The 26,643-nt window shown below is 43.5% G+C and overlaps 2 protein-coding genes across 7 annotated transcripts in view; both read right to left on the reverse strand.

Annotated features, from left to right (window-relative positions):
- The window catches only part of snorc (secondary ossification center associated regulator of chondrocyte maturation), a 66,400-nt gene extending 42,217 nt beyond the window's left edge, over positions 1–24,183 (reverse strand). The window contains exon 1 of the mRNA XM_067253720.1: positions 24,111–24,183. Within this exon, the coding sequence (XP_067109821.1) occupies positions 24,111–24,183 (73 nt within the window). The remainder of the gene's footprint in view (positions 1–24,110) is intronic.
- A 1,139-nt stretch (positions 24,184–25,322) lies between these two features.
- The window catches only part of gigyf2 (GRB10 interacting GYF protein 2), a 57,972-nt gene continuing 56,651 nt past the window's right edge, over positions 25,323–26,643 (reverse strand). For all 6 annotated transcript variants that reach the window (XM_067253213.1, XM_067253212.1, XM_067253210.1 and 3 more), the window contains 2 exons: positions 26,257–26,398; positions 25,323–26,089 (listed from right to left, as the gene is read on the reverse strand). In XM_067253213.1, the coding sequence (XP_067109314.1) occupies positions 26,022–26,089; positions 26,257–26,398 (210 nt within the window). In that variant the 3' untranslated portion in view covers positions 25,323–26,021. The remainder of the gene's footprint in view (positions 26,090–26,256; positions 26,399–26,643) is intronic.

A 26,643-nucleotide genomic window follows, 5' to 3' on the forward strand; every position in this document is an offset into this window, starting at 1 on the left:
ATAGTTGACCACTTCACCTGTTTTGCCCAGGCATACGCCACCACCTTCAAGTCTGCCAAAACAGTAGCTGATTTAATATTCAACGATTTTGCCCTAAAGGTTGGACTACCAGCACGGGTACACCAGGGGCAGAAAATGGAAATTCATTTATATGCAATGTTAATCTATGATCGACTTGTTGAACCTTTTGAGAGTTGTGATTGATGAGTCATGCCTGCAGAGGCCGGTAGGGGGAGTTTTGAGCTTTCGGCCACGATGCCTCATTCTCAATGCAGCTGCCAGAAGGAATGCATCGTGTCCAAGCGTCTTCATTGATGTCTCCCTCTTTTCAGGCTGAAACATCAGCATGTATATGCTCCCGGCTTTTGTGTTGCCGATGTTCCTAGGGTCGCAGTACAGTACCCCTCGAACCTTCATACTTACAACATTTATAGTCTAACGTTCTCACCTATTCCGTGTAGCCCAGAAACTAAAGGCGTTCTTCATTTAAAAATCCACAACATTTTCGGTAGGGTTAGGCTGAATCCCATTTCTCTGTCTCTGTCCCCTTACTCCTTCCCCTTCATTTTCCGTGTTCACGTGAGAGTAAGGGCTATCCCAATTCTCGTTTTGATAGGGGTAGGGCTAAGAGGAAGGGGTAGATACCCCTTAAAACCAAGTATTTTCTGGAGCTTACTTGAAACCAAGGGGTATGTGAATACTGCGCAACCGGCAACAATGGCGGCCAGATCATCCAGAGAGTCCCATAAATGTAATATTTTCGGCTTAAATCATTGATTTAGAAATTACGACAGTCTTGTTTTGTGCTTTACACAGTTGTGTACATATATATTTGCAACCATGTTCTTGAAACCTTTTTTAAAATCGCTAGTTTGCTACGCTAATGTTACATTGCTGATTTGCACAACAGTCCCGCAATTCTCTGACTAGCCTTGAATGGACTCCATGAATGTTTACAGTTTTACCTAAACTCCACTAGCAGCGAATTTCATTTGATATCAGTGCATAACACTACTTGCTTTGGAGACATCGATTTGTGCTAGATGACCATAACCAAGTGGTGTCTCATTTCATAGGGGTATGTTTTCACCCCTAGCCCTTACACTCGGTTTCGAAAGACAAGGGCTAGGGGTAAGGGGTAGGGGTAAGACAGAGCAATGGGATTCGGCCTAAGTCATGGTGGAGGAGAAAAGTGCTTGCTCTCTCGCACACGCTGCTAGCTACTAGCTGCTACTGATGAAGGCAACGCAAATTTTATAGAGTAACAGTACACAAATTTCTAAAACCAAGAAAACCATTTATATACTTTCTCAATCTCCTGTAACACAAAAGGCCTAATTTGAATGGAATAATATTAGTAAAATGCTCAAGTATCATTCTGTCAGTCTCTATTAAACAAGTGTCACAAATTTTCTCTGAAGTCTTTCACCCCCAATAATGCTGTCTGGATTGGCAGCAGCATGCCAGTTCATACTGCAGGAGCAATGATTGGTGGGAGGACGTCCTCCGGAAGTAGTATTATTTCTCATTCATGTCTATGGACGGGTGGTTCGGCCCACCAGCCGCTAGGTTTTGTGTTGAAGTTAATGCAGCCAGAGGAAGACGGAGGCTAGCTGTCCTCCGGATGTACCGTAGTTCTATCACACACAGTGCAGTAGACTTTCAGATCAATATTATGTATTTTTTGAAATTTATCAGTGACATATTAATATATTTAGTATAGTTTTATCTCAAATTTGTAACTTTTTTAAAGGTTCACAATTTTTATTTTAAGAAATTTCAGTGAGGAAGAGATCCTCCTCTTCCTCCCCTGACGAGCCTTCACTGATTGACAACAATGCTAGGGGCTGTGTGAATGTTTGATGGTTGTGGTAGGCCTATTTGGGACAAAGTCCAGGGCTGTTTATCAGTCTTATGTTCCCGTCCTTGAACAATGACCAGGTGCCAAAGACGCATGAAGCAATAGATGTGTTCAGCCTTGTGCGATGCTGCGCAGACTGATCGGCGGCTGACTTGAAGCAGTGCATGCCATAGCCTGTTTTTGTCCATACAGCGCCAATGCCAAATCACAGTGTGTTTAGAACCTAAGACCAGCTATGTGCTCTCAAACATATAACCAATGAAATACGCGCGTGACATGTGACCTGAGTATATGTGCCAGCCAAGGGGCAGCATCTCCGCTGCCTCCCACTTTACATCAATGAAGCCAAAATATCCTGGATACGGCTATTGCCATCTTAAAAAAAAATATATTATAATAATTGCAAAAACACAAATAATTACAAAAGGTATTGATACAGTATGTAAATAAACATAAACCCATTAACAAAAATAACATAATATACAAACAATAAAATATTTCACCAATGCTAACTTCTCTCAGGGGTCCAGTTAAGTTTCAACTCTGACACGTGTTCGTGTAGATGTAGGGCTTTTGTAGATTTAACCCTTGTGTTATCTTCGGGTCGTTCTGACCCATCAGTCATTGTGACCCACCGTCGTATTGCAACATCTTTACCGCATACAAAAACAAAGTGAAGCATTTTCTTTTAATCGTCGGGCTGTCTCAGACCCCCCACATTGCGAAGGTTAAAAGAAAATGCTATTTATTTGTTTTTGTATTGGGTAAAATTGGGTAAACACAACGATGGTTCATTTTGAACCTTTAGGTCATGTGACCCGAAGGCAGCAAAAGGGTTAAGTAAGTAAGTAAGACTTTATTTATATAGCACTTTTCGTACAAGAATTGCAGCTCAAAGTGCTTTACATAAAAACAAAAAAAACAATAATACAAGTGTTGATCTAAAACGTTTAACAAACCAAACTAGCCGCACTATCTGCGGCCTCTCGAATCCATCTTAGATCCGAGCTGCCACTTGCAGTTTCTAATAATTAAGAAACGTCAGTGAATCTAAATAAAGTGACACCTCATTTAAGAATCTTCTAAACATGGGAGGGGCTTTCAACCATTTGTGCATGAAGTATTTGGCCAGTATTATTACATTATTAAATAGAAATTCAAAATTGTTGTCCTCCATTATTAAACCAACATAACTGACATAACTATAACTAGAGAGGATACAATTTCTGGGGAAATTGTAGGGTGTGCTTGCTTGCGTCGGTTGCACAGGGGTCTGTATATTTTATATAAAAATGCATCGGGCCTACTTATTATTTATAAAGATTACATAGATTTAAAAGCATCTTTTTTTTGCTGCTCATTTACAACTCAAAATACGAGTGAAGTGTAGAATGAAATATGATGTCTTCTCATTTCCCCTGCAAGAGGCAGCTGAGACAGGCTGAATCAAAACGAATACATTTGGCAGACCGGTGTAAAAATTGACCTAATCTCTATGACTTAAACGTCCTTTTAAGTTGTCCCTTCTCGTGATATTTTCAGGCATTTAGCCTACTCATATTGCATTCATTCATTAATAAAGAACCCCCTTTGAAGATTATTCTACGACTTTACCGGCAGAAGATAGAATCGCGATTCAAACAGTTCCATCTGCTAACTGAAAATATGCCCCCAAAAACGTAAATAAGCTTGACATTTATTTAGTGGAAAATCGCTCATTCATAAAAAGCTCACTGGTAGCGATCATTGTCAGTAACAATGCAAAATGCGATATAGCCCTGTGTGGAGAAGCTGCCCCGGTAAATTGTACTACTACAGTACAGTACTAGACTACTGCTGTGTTCGTCTTGGTAGCGATTGCGTTGGTTGAATTGGATTTAACGTTCCGTTGTACGGTTTAAGCTGAAATTAATTATTTTCATGAACAGATTGACAACGTTTAGGCTGTGGCAATGAAGTTCAGGTTAGTAGTTAGATAGACTTTTGATTTAAGTAAGGGGAGTGCCGAACATGTTCTGTCGCCGTTTGACTTCCTAAACAGCTGTGTACTGTAGCTAGATGTTTTTGTAGTGTGTCTCGCGTAAGCTACAGCGTTGTAGTGAGCTACACTGGTTTGAAACCACAGGTAATGGTAATTTCACCAACAAATCGTTTACTAATGTCAGAATAAATCCTACAACGAAAATGTATATGTGAGGAATGTTTATTTTAACGATTGAAAACAGATACATCATAGACCACTGTAGTATGTCTTGCCCGGGCAACACAGGCTAATGTCATGATGCTAATACTTCAGTGAAATAGTAGACTACTGTTTCCGAAAGTAGATGTACTTCCTTAATAATATCAGCTTATATTGTACATTACACATCACAATTGTGTGTCATATCACAAAGTAAAATGAGTAAATAGTTATCACCCTGGCCTCTTTGCTTGTGGCGTTCCTGCAACTGCCTTGCAGTAAAGCTATAGTTAGCCTTGCTATCCCCCAAGTTAACAGATGTGAAACGAATGTTCTGCTACAGGTAGTCACGCGTCTTTTCGTGACGTTAGTGACATAGTGACGTTAGTAACGTCAGTGACTGTGGCTAGCAAATTAGCCACCGTTAGCTTCACCTTTCACCACAAAAACGCAATTTCTACTTAAACCATGCAACGGAACGTAAATAAAAATACAACCAACGCAATCGCTACCAAGATGAACCTTTTGACACCGCCGTTGTGTATGTAGTCCAAATATTGACTGATCCTTAGGGGGGCGAAAATAAATAATAAATAAATAAATATATATGTGAGAGAACAAAGGTTGTGCTCTCGCCGAAGGCTTGAGCACACCCAATGAGTAAATAGTTATCACCCTGGCCTCTTTGCTTGTGGCGTTTCTGCAGCTGCCTTGCAGTAAAGCTATAGTTAGCCTAGCTATCCCCCAAGTTAACAGATGCGAAACGAATGTTCTGCCAAAGGTAGTCACGCGTGTTTTCGTGACGTTAGTGACGTAGTGACGTTAGTAACGTCAGTGACTGTGGCTAGCAAATTAGCCACCGTTAGCTTCACTTTTCGCCACAAAAACTTAACTGATGCCCAAACCATGCAACGGAACGTAAATTCCAATAGAAGCAACTCAATCGCTACCAAGACGAAACTTTTGACACCTACATTGTCTATGTAGGCTAAATATTGACTGAGTTTTAGGGGGGCAAAAAGAATAAAAATAATAATAATAATATATATGTGAGAGAACAAAGGTTGTGCCCTTGCCGAAGGCAAAGCACACCCAATTAAGGGTTGGCATAATTAAATTATTATCTAATATCAAATTTGGAAAATCCATCCATCCATCATCTTCCGCTTGTCCGGGGGTCGGGTCGCGGGGGCAGCAACCTAAGCAGGGAGGCCCAGACTTTCCTCTCCCCGGCCACTTCCACCAGCTCTTCCTGGGGGACCCCGAGGCGTTCCCAGGCCAGCCGAGAGACATAGTCCCTCCAGCGTGTCCTGGGTCTTCCCCGGGGCCTCTTCCCAGTGGGACGTGCCCAGAACACCTCACCAGGGAGGCGTCCAGGAGGCATCCTTATCAGATGCTCGAGCCACCTCAACTGGCCCCTCTCGACGCAGAGGAGCAGCGGTTCTACTCTGAGCCCCTCCCGGATGACCGAGCTTCTCACCCTATCTCTAAGGGAGAGCCCGGACACCCTGCGGAGAAAACTCATTTCGGCCGCTTGTATTCGCGATCTCGTTCTTTCGGTCACAACCCACAGTTCGTGACCATAGGTGAGGGTAGGAACGTAGATCGACTGGTAAATAGAGAGCTTCGCCTTACGACTCAGCTCCTTCTTCACCACAACGGACCGATGCAGAGCTCGCATCACTGCGGACACCGCACCGATCCGCCCGTCGATCTTGCGCTCCATCCCTCCCTCACTCGTGAACAAGACCCCGAGATACTTGAACTCCTCCGCTTGGGACAAGATCTCCTCCCCGACCCGGAGATTGCACTCCACCTTTTTCCGGTCGATAACCATGGCCTCAGATTTGGAGGTGCTGATTCCCATCCCAGCCGCTTCGCATTCGGTTGCGAACCGCTCCAGTGAGAGCTGGAGGTCACGGCCCGATGAAGCCAACAGGACCACATCATCCGCAAAAAGCAGCGACCCGATCCTGAGGTCCCCAAACCGGACCCCCTCAACGCCCTGGCTGCGCCTAGAAATTCTGTCCATATAAGTTATGAACAGAATCGGTGACAAAGGGCAGCCCTGGCGGAGTCCAACCCTCACCGGGAACAAGTTCGACTTACTACCGGCAATGCGGACCAAACTCTGGCACCGGTCGTACAGGGACCGAACAGCCCCGATCAGGGAATCCGGTACCCCGTACTCCCGGAGCACCCCCGACATGAGCCCCCGAGGGACACGGTCGAACGCCTTTTCCAAATCCACAAAACATGTGTAGACTGATTGGGCGAACTCCCATGCACCCTCCAGAACCCTGCCGAGGGTATAGAGCTGGTCCACAGTTCCACGGCCAGGACGAAAACCACATTGCTCCTCCTGAATCCAAGGTTCGACAATCCGACGGACCCTCCTCTCCAGCACCCCTGAATAGACTTTCCCAGGGAGGCTGAGGAGTGTGATCCCCCTAAAGTTGGAGCACACCCTCCGGTCCCCCTTTTTAAAGAGGGGAACCACCACCCCGGTCTGCCAGTCCAGAGGCACTGTCCCTGATGTCCACGCGATGTTGCAGAGTCGTGCCAACCAAGACAGCCCTACAACATCCAGAGCCTTAAGGAACTCCGGGCGGACCTCATCGAGGCCACCCCAGGGGCCCCTGGGGTGGCCTCGGCGACCTCAGCCCCAGAGATAGAAGGGCCCCCCCCAATGTCCCCAGACTCTGCCTCCACGTCGGAACGCGTGTTGGTGGGATTAAGGAGGTCTTCAAAGTATTCCTTCCACCGATCCAGGACGTCCCCCATCGAGGTCAGCAGCGCACCATCCCCACCATATACAGCGTTGACAGTGCACTGCTTCCCCCTCCTGAGTCGCCGGATGGTGGTCCAGAACCTTTTCGAAGCCGTTCGGAAGTCATTCTCCATGGCCTCGCCGAACTCCTCCCACGCCCGGGTTTTTGCCTCCCCGACCGCCAAAGCCGCATTCCGCTTGGCCTGCCGGTACACATCAGCTGCCTCTGGAAAATCCTTCCAGAATAAGTCAGATCTATTACAGGAAAAGATGTTCAGTAGTTTCTATCTCGTTGTCTAGTTGTTTCCAAGATGGCGCCGCTGATGGCTGCCTCGGTCTATCGGTGTGCCCTTTTCTGAACTCCCCAAATACAGACAATTCATTAAATGCCTCACCAGAGAAGGGAACACTCTTGATCACTGCTACACCACAGTCAGTAGAGCCTACCACGCCTTATATCGAGCAGCAATGGGTCAGTCTGACCATGCCATGGTCCACCTGATTCTTGCATACAGGCAGAAATTAAAGCTCTGTAAACCTGCTGTGAAGACATCAAAACAGTGAGGCTATGGAGGATCTGCGGGCATGCTTGGACTCTACTGACTGGGATATGTTCACGACTGCTACCAATAGTCTGGATGAACTCACAGAGACTGTGACGTCGTACATCAGCTTATGTGAGGACTGCTGTATTCCAACACGCACCAGGGTGAACTTCAACAACGACAAGCCCTGTTTCTCTGCAAAGCTCAGAAGGTTGAGGATGGTGAAGGAGCAAGCGTTTAGGAGTGGGGATAGAGACAGATTCAAGGAGTCGAAGAACAGGTTTAGCAAGGCGGTGAGAGGCTAAACGGCTGTACTCAGAGAGACTAAAACACCAATTCTCTGCTAACGAATCTGCTTCTGTCTGGAGAGGGCTCAGGCAGATTACCAACTACAAGACCAGAGCCCCCCACACCGTTAACGACTCCCGACTGGCCAACGATCTAAACGAGTTCTACTGCAGATTTGAAAGACAACTGGACTTTCCTGAACTGCACCTCCCCACCCAAGAGGCCCCTCCCCCACCACAGAGACGACTCTCTCCATTCAGGAGAGAGAAGTTAACAAACTTTTCAAGAGGCAGAACCCCCGCAAAGCAGCTGGGCTGGACTCTGTCTCTCCAGCCACCCTCAAGCACTGCGCTGACCAGCTGTTTCCGGTGTTCACCACCATCTTCAATACCTCCTTGAAGACGTGCCAGCCTGTCTCAAGTCCTCCACCATCATCCCTGTGCCCAAAAAGCCAAGGCTAACATGACATAATGACTACAGACCCGTCGCCCTGACCTCTGTGGTAATTTGAGCGCCTGGTACTGGCTCACCTCAAATCTATAACAGACCCCCTCCTGGACCCCCTGCAGTTTGCCTACAGAGTCAACAGGTCTGTGGACAACGCAGTTAACATGGCCCCAGGGTTGGGGTAGTTACTCAGAAAAAGTAACTAGTTACAAGATACTAGTTACTTCTGAAAATTGTAACTAGATTACTTTACTAGTTACTACATTTGAAAAGTAACTTCACTACTAGTTACTTTACTTTCAAATGTTTTAAGCAAATGTCCAAATTTACCGCAAAGATACATGGACAAACATCATGGCCCTTTCATCACTTTATTTTTCAATTTTCAATAAAGGGCATCTCTTAGCCTTTCCACATAGTGTATTGTAATTGTAAACATGTAAAACAAAATGGCATATAAAACTCAGCCATTCACTTGAACGAACATTAACCCTGTCCACACTGTCTGACCAAAGAAATATGCCTCACTTTAAAATCTCATTGAGTTGACAGCAGTTGAAAGACACCTCTCGCCTGGACATAGAGTGCATTTTACTGTAATATTTTTGTCCTTTCGAGCAAAAAGTTAAAATAATGAGAATATCGCCACTGGCTGAACCCTCCTGTCTCCGTCTCATCCATTTTCCCGCTTTCCTCCTTCTACGCCAACCAATTATGTGACCATCAATTATGTGATACTGGGTTGTCAATGTCTACGCACCAGCAGCTACGTCACTCAAATCACTCAAATCGGTCTCTGTGGCAACAGTGCCCAGACAAGCAAGCACACAGGCAAGCATGCAAGCGCCACTAAAAGAGAACTTTTCGGACTGGCAAAAATGGCTTGGGTAACGCAGGAAAGCGCGTTCCTGAGGTCTAGTAAAGTAGTGTAGTTAACAATATTTTGAGTGTAATGCGTTACTTCACTTCGTTACCTATAATAGTAATATCGTTACTGTAATCCGTTACTTTGTAACTCGTTACCCCGAACACTGCATGGCCCTCCACTTCACCCTACTGCACCTGGACTCCCCAGCGTCCTACGCCAGGATCCTGTTTGTGGACTTCAGCTCTGCCTTCAACACCATCATCCCCGCCCTGCTTCAGGACAAGCTCTCCCAGCTGAACGTGCCCGAATCCACCTGCAGGTGGATCACAGACTTCCTGTCCGACAGGAAGCAGTGCGTTAAGCTGGGAACACACGTCTCTGACTCCCGGTCCATCAGCACCGGATTTCCTCAGGGCTGCGTCCTTTCCCCTCTGCTCTTCTCCTTGTACACCAATAGCTGCACCTCCAGTCATCCATCCGTCAAATTCTTGAAGTTTGCGGACAACACCACCCTCATTGGGCTCATCTCTGATGGGGACGAGTCTGATTACAGGTGGGAAGCTGACAACCTGGTGACCTGGTGAGTCAGAACAACTTAGAGCTCAATGCTCTTAAGACAGTGGAGATGGTTGTGGACTTCAGGAAGAATACAGCCCCACCCCCCATCACCCTGTGCGACTCCCCAGTCAACACTGACTGGGGAGTCCTTCTGCTTCCTGGGCATTATCCTCTCCCAGGACCTCAAGTGGGAACTGAACATCACCCTGGTCACCAAGAAAGCACAACAGAAGGATGTACTTCCTACGGCAGCTGAATAAATTCAACCTGCCAAAGACAATGATGATGCACTTCTACACAGCCATCATTGAGTCCATCTTCACCTCCTCCATCGTCTTGTACTCTGCTGCCACTGCCAAAGACAAAAGCAGATTGCAGCGTATCATCCGCACTGCTGAGAAGGTGATTGGCTACAATCTGCCTACCCTCGAGGACATGCACACCCCGAGGACCCTGAGGCAAGCGAGAAAGATTGTGGCGGACTCCTCCCACCCTGGACACTCTGTTCCAGCTACTCCCCTCCGGCAGAAGGCTGCGATCCATCAGGACCAAAACCTCACGCCACAAGAAATTTCTTTCCATCTGCTACTGGCCTCTTCAACAAGGCCAAGGACTCTCAGTGACATTTAACTATTATCTATTATTACTCTGTCCGACGCCTGTTGCACTACTCACAAGCCACCTTATTTGCACTATTGCCCATTTATATTCTTATTAGGGTTCCTCTGGCAGGAGGAAACCTATTGTTTTTGTTAGTTTTATTATTATTAGGGTTCCTCCGGTAGGAGGGAACCTATTGTTTTTATTAGTATTCTTATTATTATTTTTCTTCTCCTTGCGCCCCAATATCTCAAAAAGTCCCTTGTTATAAATTTTCTAATTTGGCACATTGATACTACATCCAAGTGGGTACCCCCACACCAAATATGGGCCACATCGGACCATAGGGGGCGCCACAGGCCACGCCCAAAAGTCACATTTTGATGGCATTTCCACCCCATTGCTCCAATTCTTCTGAAAATTGGTGTGCATGCCTCACTTGTCATGAGGAACAAAAAAAGACTTTTGGAAAATCTTAAAAATTCCTCTTCTCTGGAACCAAAGCTCTAATTGACTTGAAATTTTGTACAGATATGTACCATTGACATATTTAAATTTTTTACTTAAGACAATTGAATCAAATACAAAATGGCTGAAAGGGGTGTATTTATGTAAATGTCCACATTGCTTCAATATGTTTGTGTCACTAAATCAAATGTCATTTTGAATGATGGTTTTTCAAACCTAATAGGCTTTAAGGTGACACCCCCCTGAAGTACCCTGCAAAGTTTCACCTTGATATGTGAAAAAATATGACTGAATTACAGCTGTTTGAGCTTGGACAAAATCTGACAATGCTTGCCTTATTTTATTATCCAGTTACTGAACATGGCAAAGTCCAGATCTGGGAATGGCTCAATTGGATGAGATGTTGTGCTGGTAAACATAGGGTTGTAGGTTCAAAATCAGTTAAAGGACAGAACGCTTTTTTTGGACAGAACGGTTTCTGGTCTTCCGGTCAATCCTCCGGTTGTAAAACATAGCAATGAGTATTTCTTTGAGCCCATTACAACACTCCGATCATCTGTTTAGCGAGACTGTGTAAACCACTGCAAAACAAGCCAGTTTCACCACAGTAGCTAGCTACTTGTAGTCTACGCATGGTCGTGTCAGATTCACAACCGAGTTAGCTTTAATGAAGTATATTGATTGTTCAGGTGGATCCCTTGCCTGTTGCACAAATTCATTTCAGTTACCTAAGCCAGGACACATCGCCGCTGATGCTACGCATGATTTGAAATTCCCTTCCATGACAAGTTATGGCACCCCAAACAACCTTTGTAAAGAACTACGAGTAAGATATTCTTTACAGCAGCAACCCAGTCATCCCGTTTTTATGTCCCATATATAAATAGGACTAAATTACAGCTGTTTGAACTTTGAACAAATCTGACAATGCGTGCCATTGGAGAAATGTCTTATTTTCTGATACAAAAACGAAACAATTAAATGTCAAGTCTGTGAATGGCTTAGTAGGATGAGACACAGTGCTGATGTGCGAAAAGTGGTTGGTTCTAATCCAGTCAGAGGTATAAACTTTTTTTTTAATGACAAATTACAGTTTCAAGTCTTCTGGTTAATCCCAGTGTAACTATCTATTATGTCAATTTTACAACATTTTGCCATTTTGAAGGAGGAATCCGCCATTGCTGCTTGCAGCTATATTTATTATTATTATTATTATTAATCTTCTTCTCCTTGCGCCACAATAACTCAACATGTTATTGGTCACAATTTTTCTAATTTGGCACATTGATACTACATCCGAGTGGGTACCCACAGTTCCACTAGAGTTCCCCTGGGGGTGATCGCGGGCGAGTGCAAAATGAATGGGAGTCTATGGAGCTAGACGGCTAAATGTGTCTCTTTCGCCTGATTGTCGTTAAGAAATCTCAGATTTGATTGTAGTTTTTGCAAGTTCAACATGGATTATAGGTTGAAAGTTGAATGAACGATTACTTATGTCCTTTTGATTTCTTACAGGTTGAGTCGTTGTTGCCCATAACACGCTAGCATTCTGGTTAGTGAAGGACTGATTACGATCAGAGATTCGGCTTGATGGCATCCAAAGCGGAACCAGAATGTCAGAGCCCATCTACGGGCATTCTCTGAGAATGTTAATATGGACTTGTTCGCCCAAGTTCTTTTTTTGGGGGTAGCTGGCACTTTTATTTGCCTATCGTTTTAAGTATGTACTGTGAAATGTGTGTGTGTGAACATTTCGGCGTGGTCTTTAAAACATTTGCAAACTTAAACTCTTTCTAGCAAACTTAAGCTCCTGTATTGACAGGGAGAGCTTGTCAGCTGTGTTGTCGATGCCTCGAGAGAAAAAAGGAAGTGAATCAGAGCTTGCCAAAAAGCAGTATCTCTCGCTGTAGGATGTGTATGACATCATTGACATTTAAAAGAAATGGGCTGTGTAGTCGCTGAAAATGTGCTTATTTTATTGATGAAACGGCTCATTTGTAAATTTGCTCCGACTTTTCGATAACCTAGGGTATAGCCAAGAAAACCTACATCTCCGTCCTCAGGGTCAGCAATTCTCGCAAGGATGCTTGCAAGAACTTGCGTTCTTCGGATTGACAGACGATGGATGAAAGGAGTTGGCGATTTTGAAAGACTATTATGCAGCTAAAGGAAACTGCGTATAATTAGCTTGTATACATAACTGACTTCCCTTAAAGTCGAGCAGCAAAAGTGTGACTGAATACGTTATCCGCAAGGAGACAGCCATCACAGCATTGAGAAATGCTGGTGAGACATTGAGTGTTGGGCTGTTGGTAGCAATGGTTTTGAAGCAACTGCCAGAATCATTAAAACAGTTCGCTATTTATGTCACGCAAAGTGATGAGACAATACGTTTAGCAGAATTTTTGGCAAAACTCTAAACACATTCTCACTCACTAAAACATTTTGCACTGTGATGCACTTGTGTTGCAAAATGGTTAACATAGGCGGCAAATAGTAAACACAACTACAACACAGTTGTCATCTTTAAAACACAATGACTCTTAAATGTTCACACTTGTTTCTAATGATGTGATCTTCTCGCAAGTCCCAATACAAAGATGTGATGCTGAGGCAGAATACCGTAAATCTCACATTGACTTTGCAGTTGCACAACATTTGAGTTTCCTGTAATTTTTTTAAATTGCAGTTGGACTACTGTATTTTCATGCAAGTGCCGAATATAAAGACATACAATACTGTATTGCTTAAAGTACTTACAGTTGTAGCGGGGTTTGCTCGTTTAAGATTAGCAATACTTAATTTAATAATAAAGCATGTAGTTCTTGGGGGCACCACCTCTTATTGTTAAAGGGATAGAGGAAACCTTATTGAATAATATTGAAATAATAGCCTTCGTAATAATCAATCTAATCTTAAGTAGTGAATTCTATGAAAGTAGAGCAGATCAGATAACGGGAGTGATACGTGAGGATTATACACAATGATTTATTTAGGAGAATGTAATTATAATGAACAAATACCAGGTAAGTTATGGGTTAGTCAGAGTAGTACAGTGGCTGTATGCAAATGAGGGCGAGCAACACAATGGCTGTGTAGAGCGCGTGTGAAGGGGGGAGAGAGAGAGAGAGAGGGGTAGAGAGGGATAGGTAGGCCTTTGGGGTAACAATGGACGAGCAAGGGTAACTGACTTAGCAAGGGTTAAGTTAGCTAAATTGTAAAATACAATCAAACATCAACAATTTAATCACAACATGCCAATATATCACAAGTAAGAAATATTGCAAATCGTAGTTACTTTTGTCGGTTTGAAGAAAGAGTCAAGGGTTCGTTATGTCCAACGAATAGAAAGCGGAATCTCTCGTCAAAGTTCCGGGCGCTCAGTGAATGTGCCGATTGAGAGGAATAGGTTAGAGAGTGACGCGTTCACCTCAGTTTAATCCTACGAACAAGCGGGGGTGATTGTACGTTTGGGGGTTTTATACTCCAAAGAACAAGGGGGGGTCCCCGTGAAGGTGACCTCTTTCATTGGTCAGTTTCCCCCCACCTGGGCGTCGTCCTGAGATCTGCCTAGGTGTGAAGTAGCTGTACCTTTTGAGTTCCGTTATTTCAACTGTCCATGGAATGCTTAAACTTCAGAATATAACAATACAACATTCATAAATGGTTTTGTTAGTATGGTACAATCATTTTGATATCAAGATTGGCTGACTTAACTATCCTTGAAGGGAAGTTATAATCAAACCTCAATTAAACAACGTTCTAAGTAAATGAGAAAAACACACATTATAACACATCAACTACTGTCATTGAAATAGTGTCCATGAGCCATGTAGTCCTTGAGAATATGTTTGTAAATCCACATAAGAAAGTTCTTCCTTATAAATCCTTTGTCTGATACTGTAGGCCGTGTGGCATCTGTTTCTGACCCCATGCTGGGCCAGAAGCTTTGAAGCTTCTCCTCTGGGAGAAGGACAAAGGGGAAAGACCCTCTCCTTGTCGGGGGTAGGAGAAGGTGTGATGGTACCGTGTTTTGTCTGTGGACTGTGCTACACAGTATGCAATTTATTCAAAGTACTAAGTTGTGATTGTTATACTTTCTTTATTGCGAAATGCGTTTACTGCTGTATGTACAATGAACATATTTTTCTGTAACTACATGCTCTGGATGTTGTGTTCTCAATTTTTTTGTGTTGTGTCTAATGATTGCACCATAGTTTTTATATATTGTTTTGCTGTGTTTATGATCTGAAAGCATTGTTTGATCTTGAGCACAGGTTAAATGGTTTAGGGGCGAGTGCTTGATTTTGCCAGAAGAGTAAGAGGCAGGGGCGTCGTTAGACCCTTTTTACTGGGGCACGTGACCCAGTATGAATCTGCTGTGCCCCAGTAAAATCAAAAGTTTGAGTTTTAACAATTTACTTTTAGTCCGTGCATTAATGTAGATTGATAATCCCGGAAAAAAACGTACGCAGTATCCCAATAAACGCTTGTAAAATAAAGCAGTTTAACTGAAAACACAAACCGATGCACGCAGAATTCCATGTTAGCACACTCTTCTGAGCTTGCCAAATAGCCACTGCAGCACGCACACAGAAGTCCAGGCGTCGGACTCAGCACACAAGTCAGAATTGAGGTAGGCTAAGAAAACATTACAAAACTAAAGAAAGTTTCTAAATGATAAGCCTCATCATCTTCTTTTGACTAAAACATAAAAACAATATTACATGAAGCTCAAAACAGTATTTGTGCTCAAATGAATGCGAAAGAAAATTGTGCGCTCGCATTAGAACGGTCCAAGATGGCGCCGATGATGGCTGCCTCGGTCGTTAGGTGCGCTACTTTAACAAAGGCAATCTCACTCAAGAACTCCCAAAATATAGACAATTCATCAAATGCCCTACCAGAGAAGGAAACACCCTGGATCACTGCTACTCTACAATCAGCAAAGCATACCATGCGGTCCCCCGAGCAGCACTGGGTCACTCTGACCACGCCATGGTCCACCTGATTCCTGCATACAGGCAGAAGCTAAAGCGCTGTAAGCCTGCTGTGAGGACATCAAAACAGTGGACCAGTGAAGCTATGGAGGATCTGCGGGCGTGCTTGGACTGCACTGACTGGGACATGTTCACGACTGCTACCAATAGTCTGGATGAGCTCACAGAGGCTGTGACATCATACATCAGCTTCTGTGAGGACTGCTGTATACCAACACGCACCAGGGTAAGCTACAACAACGACAAACCCTGGTTTACAGCTAAACTCAGAAGGTTGAGGTCAGAGAAAGAGGCTGCTTTTAGGAGTGGGGACAAAGACAGTTTCAAGGAGTCGAAGAACAGGTTTAGCAAGGCGGTGAGGGAGGCTAAACGACTGTACTCAGAGAGGCTAAAACACCAATTCTCTGCAAACGACTCTGCTTCTGTCTGGAGAGGGCTCAGGCAAATTACCAACTACAAGCCCAGAGCCCCCCACTCCACTAACGACTCCCGCCTGGCCAACGACCTGAATGAGTTCTACTGCAGATTTGAAAGACAATTGGACAGTCTTGAACTACCCCTTCCCACCCAGGAGGCCTCCCACCTCCCCCCCTCTACAGTGACGACTCTCTCCATTCAGGAGGGTGAAGTTAACAGACTTTTCAAGAGGCAGAACCCCCGCAAAGCAGCTGGGCCGGACTCTGTCTCTCCAGCCACCCTCAAGCACTGCGCTGACCAGCTGTCTCCGGTGTTTACCCACATCTTTAACACCTCCCTTGAGACATGCCATGTGCCAGCCTGTCTCAAGTCCTCCACCATCATCCCTGTGCCCAAAAAGCCAAGGCCAACAGGACATAATGACTACAGACCCGTCGCCCTGACCTCTGTGGTAATGAAGTCTTTTGAGCGCCTGGTGCTGGCACACCTTAAATCCATCACTGACCCTCTACTGGACCCCCTGCAGTTTGCCTACAGAGCCAACAGGTCTGTGGACGATGCAGTTAACATGGCCCTCCACTTCACCCTACAGCACCTGGACTCCCCAGCATCCTATGCCAGGATCCTGTTTGTGGACTTCAGCTCTGCCTTCAACACCATCATCCCCGCCCTGCTTCAGGACAAGCTCTCCCAGCTGAACGTGCCTGATTCCACCTGCAGGTGGATCACAGACTTCCTGTCTGACAGGAAGCAGTGCGTTAAGCTGGGAACACAAGTCTCTGACTCCCGGTCCATCAGCACCGGATCACCTCAGGGCTGCGTCCTTTCTCCTCTGCTCTTCTCCCTGTACACCAACAGTTGCACCTCCAGTCATCCGTCCGTCAAACTCCTGAAGTTTGCGGACGACACCACCCTTATTGGGCTCATCTCTGGTGGACACGAGTCTGATTATAGGTGGGAAGCGGCCAACCTGGTGACCTGGTGCAGCCAGAACAACTTAGAGCTCAATGCTCTTAAGACAGTGGAGATGGTTGTGGACTTCAGGAGGAACACAGCCCCACTCACCCCCATCACCCTGTGTGACTCCCCAGTCAACACTGTGGAGTCCTTCCGCTTCCTGGGCACTATCCTCTCCCAGGACCTCAAGTGGGAACTGAACATCAGCTCCCTCATCAAGAAAGCACAACAGAGGATGTACTTCCTTCGGCAGCTGAAGAAGTTCAACCTGCCAAAGACAATGATGGTGCACTTCTACTCAGCCATCATTGAGTCCATCCTCACCTCCTCCATCACCGTCTGGTACGCTGCTGCCACTGCCAAGGACAAGAGCAGACTGCAGCGTATCATCCGTACTGCTGAGAAGGTGATTGGCTGCAATCTGCCTACCCTCGAGGACCTGCACACCTCGAGGACCCTGAGGCGAGCGAGGAAGATTGTGGCCGACTCCTCCCACCCTGGACACTCCCTGTTTCAGTCACTCCCCTCCGGCAGAAGGCTGCGGTCTATCAGGACCAATACCTCACGCCACAAAAACAGTTTCTTCCCTTCTGCTGTTGGCCTCTTCAACAAGGCCAAGGGACCACACTGACTCAAATGACTTATTGCTTAAAACACTCTGCTTTTGCACTGCACCACAACATGGTATCTTGTACATTTGTATTTTTTGTAATATTTGTATTTTTGTATTTTTATATTGTAATTTACGGCAACTTATATTTATTCCACTTAGTACTGCTAGTTTATGTACCCTTAGTATAGTTAGTCCACATATTTAAATTTTAGGTATATGTTTATTCTATGCACCTTCCTGCCAAAGCAAATTCCTTGTCTGTGCAAACTTTCATGGCGAATAAATCCCTTTCTGATTCTGATTCTGATTAACTATTGATATCCCTGCCAAAGTTGATATCAAACTTGTGGCCCTGAACTGTTGTATAGTGGGTAGGGGTGGAACGGTACATGTATTCGTACCGAACCGTACGGTACGGGCGTCACGGTTCGGTGCATGAAATTACACAGAGAATACACGGTATAAAATAAATGAAACTTGTCTGCAAATTAATTAATGTAATGCGGAACTGCTGTTAGATACTCGTGTTCTTTAGGGACATCTAATCTGTAGCTCTGATTGGTGCCGCCGTGAGCCTTAGCAGCACTAAGGATGAGTATGGCGAGTGATGGCGACCCACAAGAGATAGAGGACCCGCCGGCCTTTTTAAGATTTCAAGTTTGGGAAAACTTCGGTTTCTCATTCAGTTACAGTAGTATAGGCGAGAGAGTGGAAATACATCTAACATGCTAACGCATATAACGCATCTGGTGTGCTAAATGACAAAAAATATCCGACGCCATCACCCAGGTGTGCCAATCACTGGAACGAGACCCCCAAAAAATTCAAATTCTCCCTACAGTGCTAAACCAGCCATTAGATACACATACAAATAGGGCCCCAAAAATTACTGACGCAATCGGAATTTACATGTAATCTTCAATGCGCCGTATTCAGTAGAGGAACCTGGTTTGTTTTGCTTTTCCCTCCATTGTACCGAACTCGTAACGAACCGTGATGTCTGAACCGCGGTATGAACCGAACCGTGACTTCAGTGTACCGTTCCACCCCTAATCCACGGTGTGTAACATTAGCAATGTAAGGGCTGAGAATGTTGCTAAAATAAATTAAGGAGTGTGACGGGAAACGGAAACGTTAACTTAGGTATTCATCGGGAAATTAAAGCACATCGAATCGCAGTCTTAAAATCCTCTCCCGGAGTATAATTAAGTGTAAGGCAGAGTTTCTGGATACACGTACAGCATGTGTCTCTGTAAGGTCAAGAGGTCATACAGCGAGGCCCCCTCTGAGCAGAATATAGCATGCAGTCCAGACTGAGGGGAGACAGTGAGGAAAATCATGTACAAGTAAGGTTTATGTGATTAACGACCACTTCACCTGCTGAACGTTCTCGGGTGGCAATACATTGACCACTGAAGACCCGTTAAGGAAGCAATTCTGTGTCATTCTATATATGTAATGTCCAACTCATGTATTTAAGCACAACTGAGAGACAGAGTTCTCACTCATGCCATCAGCTCGTCTTGAACTGATTGTTTGATCCGGGCTGCTCGACTAATAAACCAAAGTCAACTCCTTTCCTTTGTCGTGACTCCTTCCGGCCTGCCTTCTCCAGAATTGACATCTTATCACTAAGCGAATGAAATTTTGTTCGAGATCGGTCGACTGAACCAGCAATAAAGTTTGGCTACTTAAAGACACCTTACACTCATGAAGTATGTTCTAAATGGCATAAATGCTGCCAATTAATAATTGACGTAACAACTTATTGTAAATGGTCAGTAGCCTAGCCTATCGATTAAGGTAGGCCACTCTGAAGCATTTACACTGCCTGCTTCATTTGATCTTGATAGGCTAAGTATTCTGTAGCAAATAATAACAATAAACCCACTTTTTATTAATTAAAACTACTTCAGCATAATAATGCTCCTAAAATATAAACCTGAGCAAAGGCATCAATCGCTATCGAATCAACAGACAATTTAGCTAGCAGGGAAGAATACAAACAACGAAAATCACTAGTTAACTTGATTTACATTTGCAAGAACTATAGACTTATAAAATAACAGGCTTAAATGGAACTGACAACATAAATTATACGATTTACAGTTCTCAAGGACGCACACACGCAATCTCAACTGCGGTGTGAAGCGCGTGTCCGTGCAATTCTCCGACATGCACTCTAACAATCACTGCTGATAGACAGCCAAAAATTTTGTACAGCCTGATTTCTGATACCGTGGCGGCAGAAATTTAGCCATAGAGGAAACACTGCCCTATATATTATCATTCCAGGTTAAGAATACCAATGGAGGCTGCGTTGGAAATCGTAAATCAAACTTTTGTCAGCATTTTGAGTGGAAATTTCCTTTGCATTTTTACAGGTGTATTCGTGCACGTCGGGCTGCCCTCGCAGCGGAACGACAGTTTACTGGCCGCTCTTGAAACATAATATTGAGAACATTCGCTGACATGCATTGCACGCGTGATGAACACAGCTTTGTTTTTTGTTTTTCATTGCAGACTTTGTTTTGCCTTTGGCGCTCGGGATTTGTCATTGGTGCTCGGGAAAACGGCTTTGGCGCGCGCCAAAATTTTCTCTATGCAGGAAAAACCCTGGATAGAAATTAAGTTTGTCATGGACAAGCATGCAAACAGGTCAGGGCTAAAAAAGGTGAGAAGGATACGGCGTACCCACGACCCTCTAGGTCCGGGGGGGGCATGCTCCCCCAGAAGAAATTTTTTTACATTTTAAGTTAAACGCATCAATCTGTTGCACTTTAAGAGCAAAACCTTGAACTTGCTTTCTGACGGGAATTTTGTTCTGCAGTTCGGCAGTGTTCAACTTCAGTTTGGTTCAGTTGTCAACGGACTGCTCAGTGTTGCAGACTTTGGAAAAAAACTCTCCCCACTCTGCCCCTGATTGGCTGTGAGGTTTAGGCATTAGGAGTGACGATTGGTTCAAGAGCCGGTGGTAAAGTTTCAAAGCACGGGTAAAATGCTTTGTTGGCCACGGCCACGACACCCCTCCCCCCCAAAAAAACATTTTCTCATCGGATCTGCACGAATCACGTAGGTTACCCATTTTGGTTTCAAAAAGGTGAGTTTCACTTAAAAGGTGAGGAGTTTGCATGCCTGCATGGAAAACCTGCAAGCGAGTAGGTTAGGTTCCCAGAGTAAGTTACCATGGACACTGACTAAAAGTTTTTGTTACCTCTCTTTCTGGAATGGAAAACATCAACCTCCTTTGCCTCATTTTAGGGTTACCCAACTCAGGGTTTTCACTAAACCCGCTTTCTGCAATACCCCAGATAGCGGCTCACATGAGCCCTGAGTTTTCAGACAGTGTTACTGACAGTGATCGCTTCCAGTAAACTTGTTAGCCAGTTTTCCCAAATATATTTCAAGCTTATTTACGCTTTTTGGGCATATTTTCAGTTGGCAGATGGTAATGTTTGAGTTGCGATTCCAGTTGAGATACTGCCAGTGACAACTTTGTTCGATATAGATTAGGACCATTTTGACACAGGATTGCCCAATTTCTTCGTTTTGATGCAACTGTGTCAACTATGTGAGGCTGCAACATAGCCTATCGCCATTCTCTCTTGCACTAAGAGAAATGACAAGAGAACCCTGTTTCATTCTACACTAAAATCTTAGAATTTTGAAGTGTAAATGAGCAGCAACAAATGCATGCTTTTTAATCTATGCCATCTTCATAAATAATAAGGCCTACTTATTTAAAATATACAGAAATATCAGTCATAACATTTCAGTAACTATTTCTCCCCTCTTTGCTCATTGAAGCAAATTTGGTTTTAGGCTACAACCAATATTCAGCTGCTTTCAAAGGGGCTGGCTAGCGAACAGAACGTCTATGTAAAGTGGATATAATTTGAGATATATAGATCAGTGATTTAATTTATATGACAATGTGTTACTACATTTCCAATGTGCCACTACATTGCAAATGTACAAGCACTATATAGTACATTAGGCCTACAATTATGACAACTGGCTCAACCATTGTGCATGTAATGACTTCTGTTATTAACATAATGTTTAGATGTTTGTGCTGGTAAGACAATTTAACAGAGAACTCAATTTTGATCAACATAACACAAGCAATTTATAACGTAGGAAACAGCAGACAAGTGAAGGCTACATAATTGTTTGCATGAATGTAGGCTTCCACAGCATTATCAATTTGACTAGAATAGATGTGGAGGTTAAAGGTGTCTGAGTGGTTAGGGAATCGGGCTAGTAATCAGAAGGTTGCCAGTTTGATTCCCGGCTGTGAAAAATGACGTTGTGTCCTTGGGCAAGGCACTTCACCCTGATTTCCTTGGGGGAATGTCCCTGTACTTACTGTAAGTCGCTCTGGATAAGAGCGTCTGCTAAATGACAAAAAAATGTAAATTTAAAAAAATGTAAACAATTTGAATTTCAATTGTGATCTGAGAAACATTGGTACCAAAACCACTGAGAAGAAATGTCATCACCAGCTGCATCACGGGCACTGCATCTATAATTCCAGAAATCTGTGTGTGTGTGCCATGGGCACTATGCTCTCGTTCCTTAAATTTTGCAAGAAGTGGACATGCCAAAAAATGTTTTTGTGTTGTAGAAAAGTTTTCCAGTGACACATGCACGAACCTCAGCTCACCACCTTTAAATAATTAAGGTTATAACCTTTAAATACAACGGGTTGTAACCAGCAATCCAATTTTAGTTGTTTACAGTTTAAATAGAGAAAAATTGTAAATAGTGAATACTAGTAACATGGTTTGTGACATAAATGTAAGTGGCAGTGTTGTTATAAGGTACCTGGTATTTAATTTATTTATTCTGTCTTCAGATGTCTCACTGTTGCTGTTTGGGATTTACTGTTCAAACTAAGAGGAATGTTATATCCTTCACAACAAGGTTGTCGCCACCACAAATACACATCAGTTGAACACAAATGTAAGTAAATATAAGAAACAGAAATGAGGACTAGATTCAGAAAATTAAGTGATGGTGAATAAATATTCCCAGCAAGTATTTACAATGTGGTCTCCTCTCGGCATGCCACCCACCATTACAGGTATGGCGCTTCAAAGTTTCACCAAAATGTTATCAAAGAAGTCATCTTTAAAATAGGTGGTTTCATGGATTTCCATGAAAACTAGCAATCAACAAAACAGCTTGTTTCAAGAGGTTTTAGTAGTTCTGTACATTCCATGTCACATTCCAGTGCTTTACTGGTGCACCAAATATAGGCCATGTCATCATATCATCACATTGTTATCATATCTAACATACCAGTGATGGTCACGTCACGGTTGACTGGGATGACAAAAGCCCACTGTACAGTATATGCCTCCTTCTGTAGATTGACACTTCCCAAGCTTTTTCTCATTGTCAGGGAAAACCATATTTTATCTAATATTTTTCTGCAAGATTGCTGTTTGCTGACCTCCTCTTAATGACCTCTAGGACTGAATGTGCTCTGTGTTCCCAAAGTCCTCACAATTTACAGCTTTGTGGAATATACCCTTTCCCATACCTTTCCTCTGGTTTATCACCCAAGTGTGACGTTCAAGTAAGAAAAGAGGGGACAAAGTGAGAGGTTAGGCTACATGAGGGAAAGGAGAAATGAAAACATTTGGGGAAAATAATGGAAAAAGGAAAACCAAATGAGAGAGTAAGATAATAGTACTTACGCTTACTCGTTAACAAGATCTGATTAAAACCTGCCATCACAATTGAGCAAGGACCACCCTAAATACAATTTAGAACTTAATTTGTGCTTTTAAACCAATAATTTCCAAATGAATAGTAAGCCTCAGTGTTAAGTTCAAACCACAGCCAATATTCAATTTCAGACAGGCTTTAAACAGGGCCATAATGAATGGTAGTCACCCTGTCAAAGAGCAGCATTCAGGCTGCAGTGACTTCCACTGACTTTAACAACTGCATCATTTAGAGGGTAAGAAGGGCTCTCGCTCTATGGGCCTCTTGGCCCAATAGAAGGGAAAATGACACGTACACACACCTCTGAACTCCACAGACTGAAGAATAAATATACTTCATATTGACAAATTTCTACATATCAAATGCTTTTCCATTTCTCTGGTTAACTATTGATTGGGGTTTATAATTATTCAGAATTATTCTGCGCAAAAATGAAACATCACAGGACATGAGTAACTTTACAAGACAGATTCTCTTGTGCAACTAACGTCAGAATTGAAACCCATCTTCGAAGGTCATGATCTTGACACAAATTTTGAAATCTGAAAGATCAACCACGAAAGAATCTTATAACCATTCTGTCATTTCAAATATCAGATCTAAGAGCACATGTGAAAGCCTGCTTATCAAACACACATAACTCAAGTTATAGCTAGTTTTTCCAGTTAAATACTAGGACATGACCATATCTTAAGTTGCCATTAATACAAAGCTGTACTGTACCACTTGCATTTTTTGATTCTCCTGAAAATTTAACTGCAGGCCGAAATAGTAAAGTCCCGGCCAGTTAAGAAACTTACCTGTGTAGACAGTGGCCACCAACAGACCTATAATGAAGACAAGGGGCCTGCCAAGACTGCTGTTGGGAATCATGGTTCCTGGGATGAGAGTAGGAGCACAGTGGACTGAAGCACCTATAAAACGGGTTTAGTAAGACTGACTCTGGGTGAAGATGAAGTAAAGAGGGCTAGACTGGAAGGTGAGAGGGTGAGGAGGGGAATGTGGATAACTGTCTGGACAGTGAAGACTTTGTCAACACCTCAGCTGAAGGCCCACCCACTACATGCTGACCAAACATTCTCTCTCACTTGGTTGTATTCATCTGCTGATTTCAATTTTTTTAAGTCAGTCTAGTCCCCCTCTCCCCTACCCCATTAGTACTCGTTCACCAAGTCACTCATCCTCCACTCACTTCTAACTTGGTTATGGATGGTTACTTACTGGCCAAGGTGACGGCACCACTTTCCCTGGTCTCTCTCTGTATTATTGGCAGCTGTGTTCCTCTTGCCCCCTCTGGATGCTAGAGCCAAGTCTGGCAGAAGAACATACCTAGTACCTGTCTCACACAAGCAAGGGAGAGACCCAAATATAGCACTTTGAATCCTTGATTTGTGGTTTACTCATTTTTGTAAAACAACTCTAAAGAGAAGCCCATAATTAACCATGAATCAGAGAGGCATATGACCAAAACAATTTACTGCAGTGAAATTAAAGGCAGGATCGGTAAGTTTAGCAAACCTAGCAATTCTGGCTTGAGTTTTTAAATATTCAAACCAAAATATCCCACCCCATCCCCTCAAAGCCACTCCCCCAAAACACATGAACATGCTGCCTAACTACTGCCAGGTAGTGCCCTGTCTTATCATTGCATTTGGTCCGAATGACGACCAATCATTAAGATTGGTCTGAACTATATTATTCGTATTTATTACAGTCCTGCGACAGATATTGGATTTCATTACATTTTACAGTCAAACCTTTAGATTTACTGGTTGCATTCAGGATGTGAAGTTAATTTCAGCAGATATGAGTGTGTCTCAACATTACCAATCCTCCCTTTAATCAGTAACATGTTCATATTCAGCTAAAGCACGCCAAAGGCTGTATTCGCACCCAGTAAACTATCAGTTTAGCAAATCATTATTTAAATTAATTCTGTTAATGTGCATGTAGTTCGACAAACAACTATTGCCAACGGTTCATACAGACACAAAAGAGGTGGAAACAGCCCGCACAAGAGACTGTTTTATTTCATACCGCAATAAAAAAGTATGACTCCAACAGTTCATTTCTATATATTATAATACAGATGCAGAATTGAAAGTTTATTCTTTAAACAGCCTAGTATTTTACAAGAAATAGATAACTACTTGGAACTTTAAACATGTCCTTAAAACAGGACATATATGGGCACAAATCTTGGGTGCTACTTGCCATCTTGGACCAAAAACAACCGGCAGAAATTAGGAGTTGAAAGGGAAATTAATGTTTTAAGGAGTTTGGAAACTTTCAATAAATAATAAAAAAAAATCTTGACACTTTCCAGAAACTTCTTTCCCCACCACCCAATCCATATGTCCACCTCTGTAAAAGTCCATTGGGAATAAATGTAATTTGGAACTGTTATTGCAGGTTATTGATGGATGGACAGACCAATAAAAGATGGACTAAACTTCTTCTCCGTTCCACCACTTTGTGTGGGTCCCCATGCGCCCTCTGAAATTGGATGTTTTGATATTTTTTCTCCCTTTCCCTGAAAGGGTTAAAAATTATGTTTTTGGACAGAGTGATAGATGGACCCCTGCCTCCCATCACTGAGGGAAATTTGGAATAAAAAAAACACAAAAAAAAACAGTTTAGGATTTTAGACGTTGGAGGTAAAATGGCAGCCGATCCGAGTTGATATAGTCAGTGGGGTTGGCAGCAGTCCCTCAAAAGTCCTCCACCGTCTCAATCTCACCCATGTTTAACCGTTCAGATGACGCATTCACAGAAAAACCTGAGAAAAGTATAAAACCATAAGAGACACGCAAGAGGGTACATGGAGGTGAATGCAGTTTTATGTCTTGTATGGGGTCACCGCAAGTCTTTTAGCGCCACCTACAGTAAGTACAGCGGTAAAGGAAAAACTGATTTATTTAACAGCACTCGAAAGTTTCCCCTCACCAAGCAGGCTTGGGTCTGCGCGGACCATCTTCTGTTTTTTCTTCTTCTTCCCTGAGGTGACGGTCTCAAAGCGCGGCTGCTGTAGGCTGGTGTGGTTGGACTGAAACACGGATGAGGACTCTGTTCCACCCCACACCGAATCCTAGGAAACAGTCGCAAAAACGGTTACTATTGCTGGGAAATAACCCTAAATAGGGACATTGAGATGTCGTTTTACTTTGTGTAACAGGTGCCCTACAGCGTTACTTTCCCCCCTTCCTGACCTTCAAAGATGCCAAGTTGCTGTTATTTTCAGGGGGCTGGGAGCTAAAACAAAGCCCCATTAATTGATTTACTTGGCCAAACTCATTAGGCACTTAAATACCTATAGCTTGGTTAGTGACTTTA

This window comes from Osmerus mordax, chromosome 16 (assembly GCF_038355195.1).
Source record: "Osmerus mordax isolate fOsmMor3 chromosome 16, fOsmMor3.pri, whole genome shotgun sequence".
Taxonomy (NCBI): Eukaryota; Metazoa; Chordata; class Actinopteri; order Osmeriformes; family Osmeridae; genus Osmerus; species Osmerus mordax.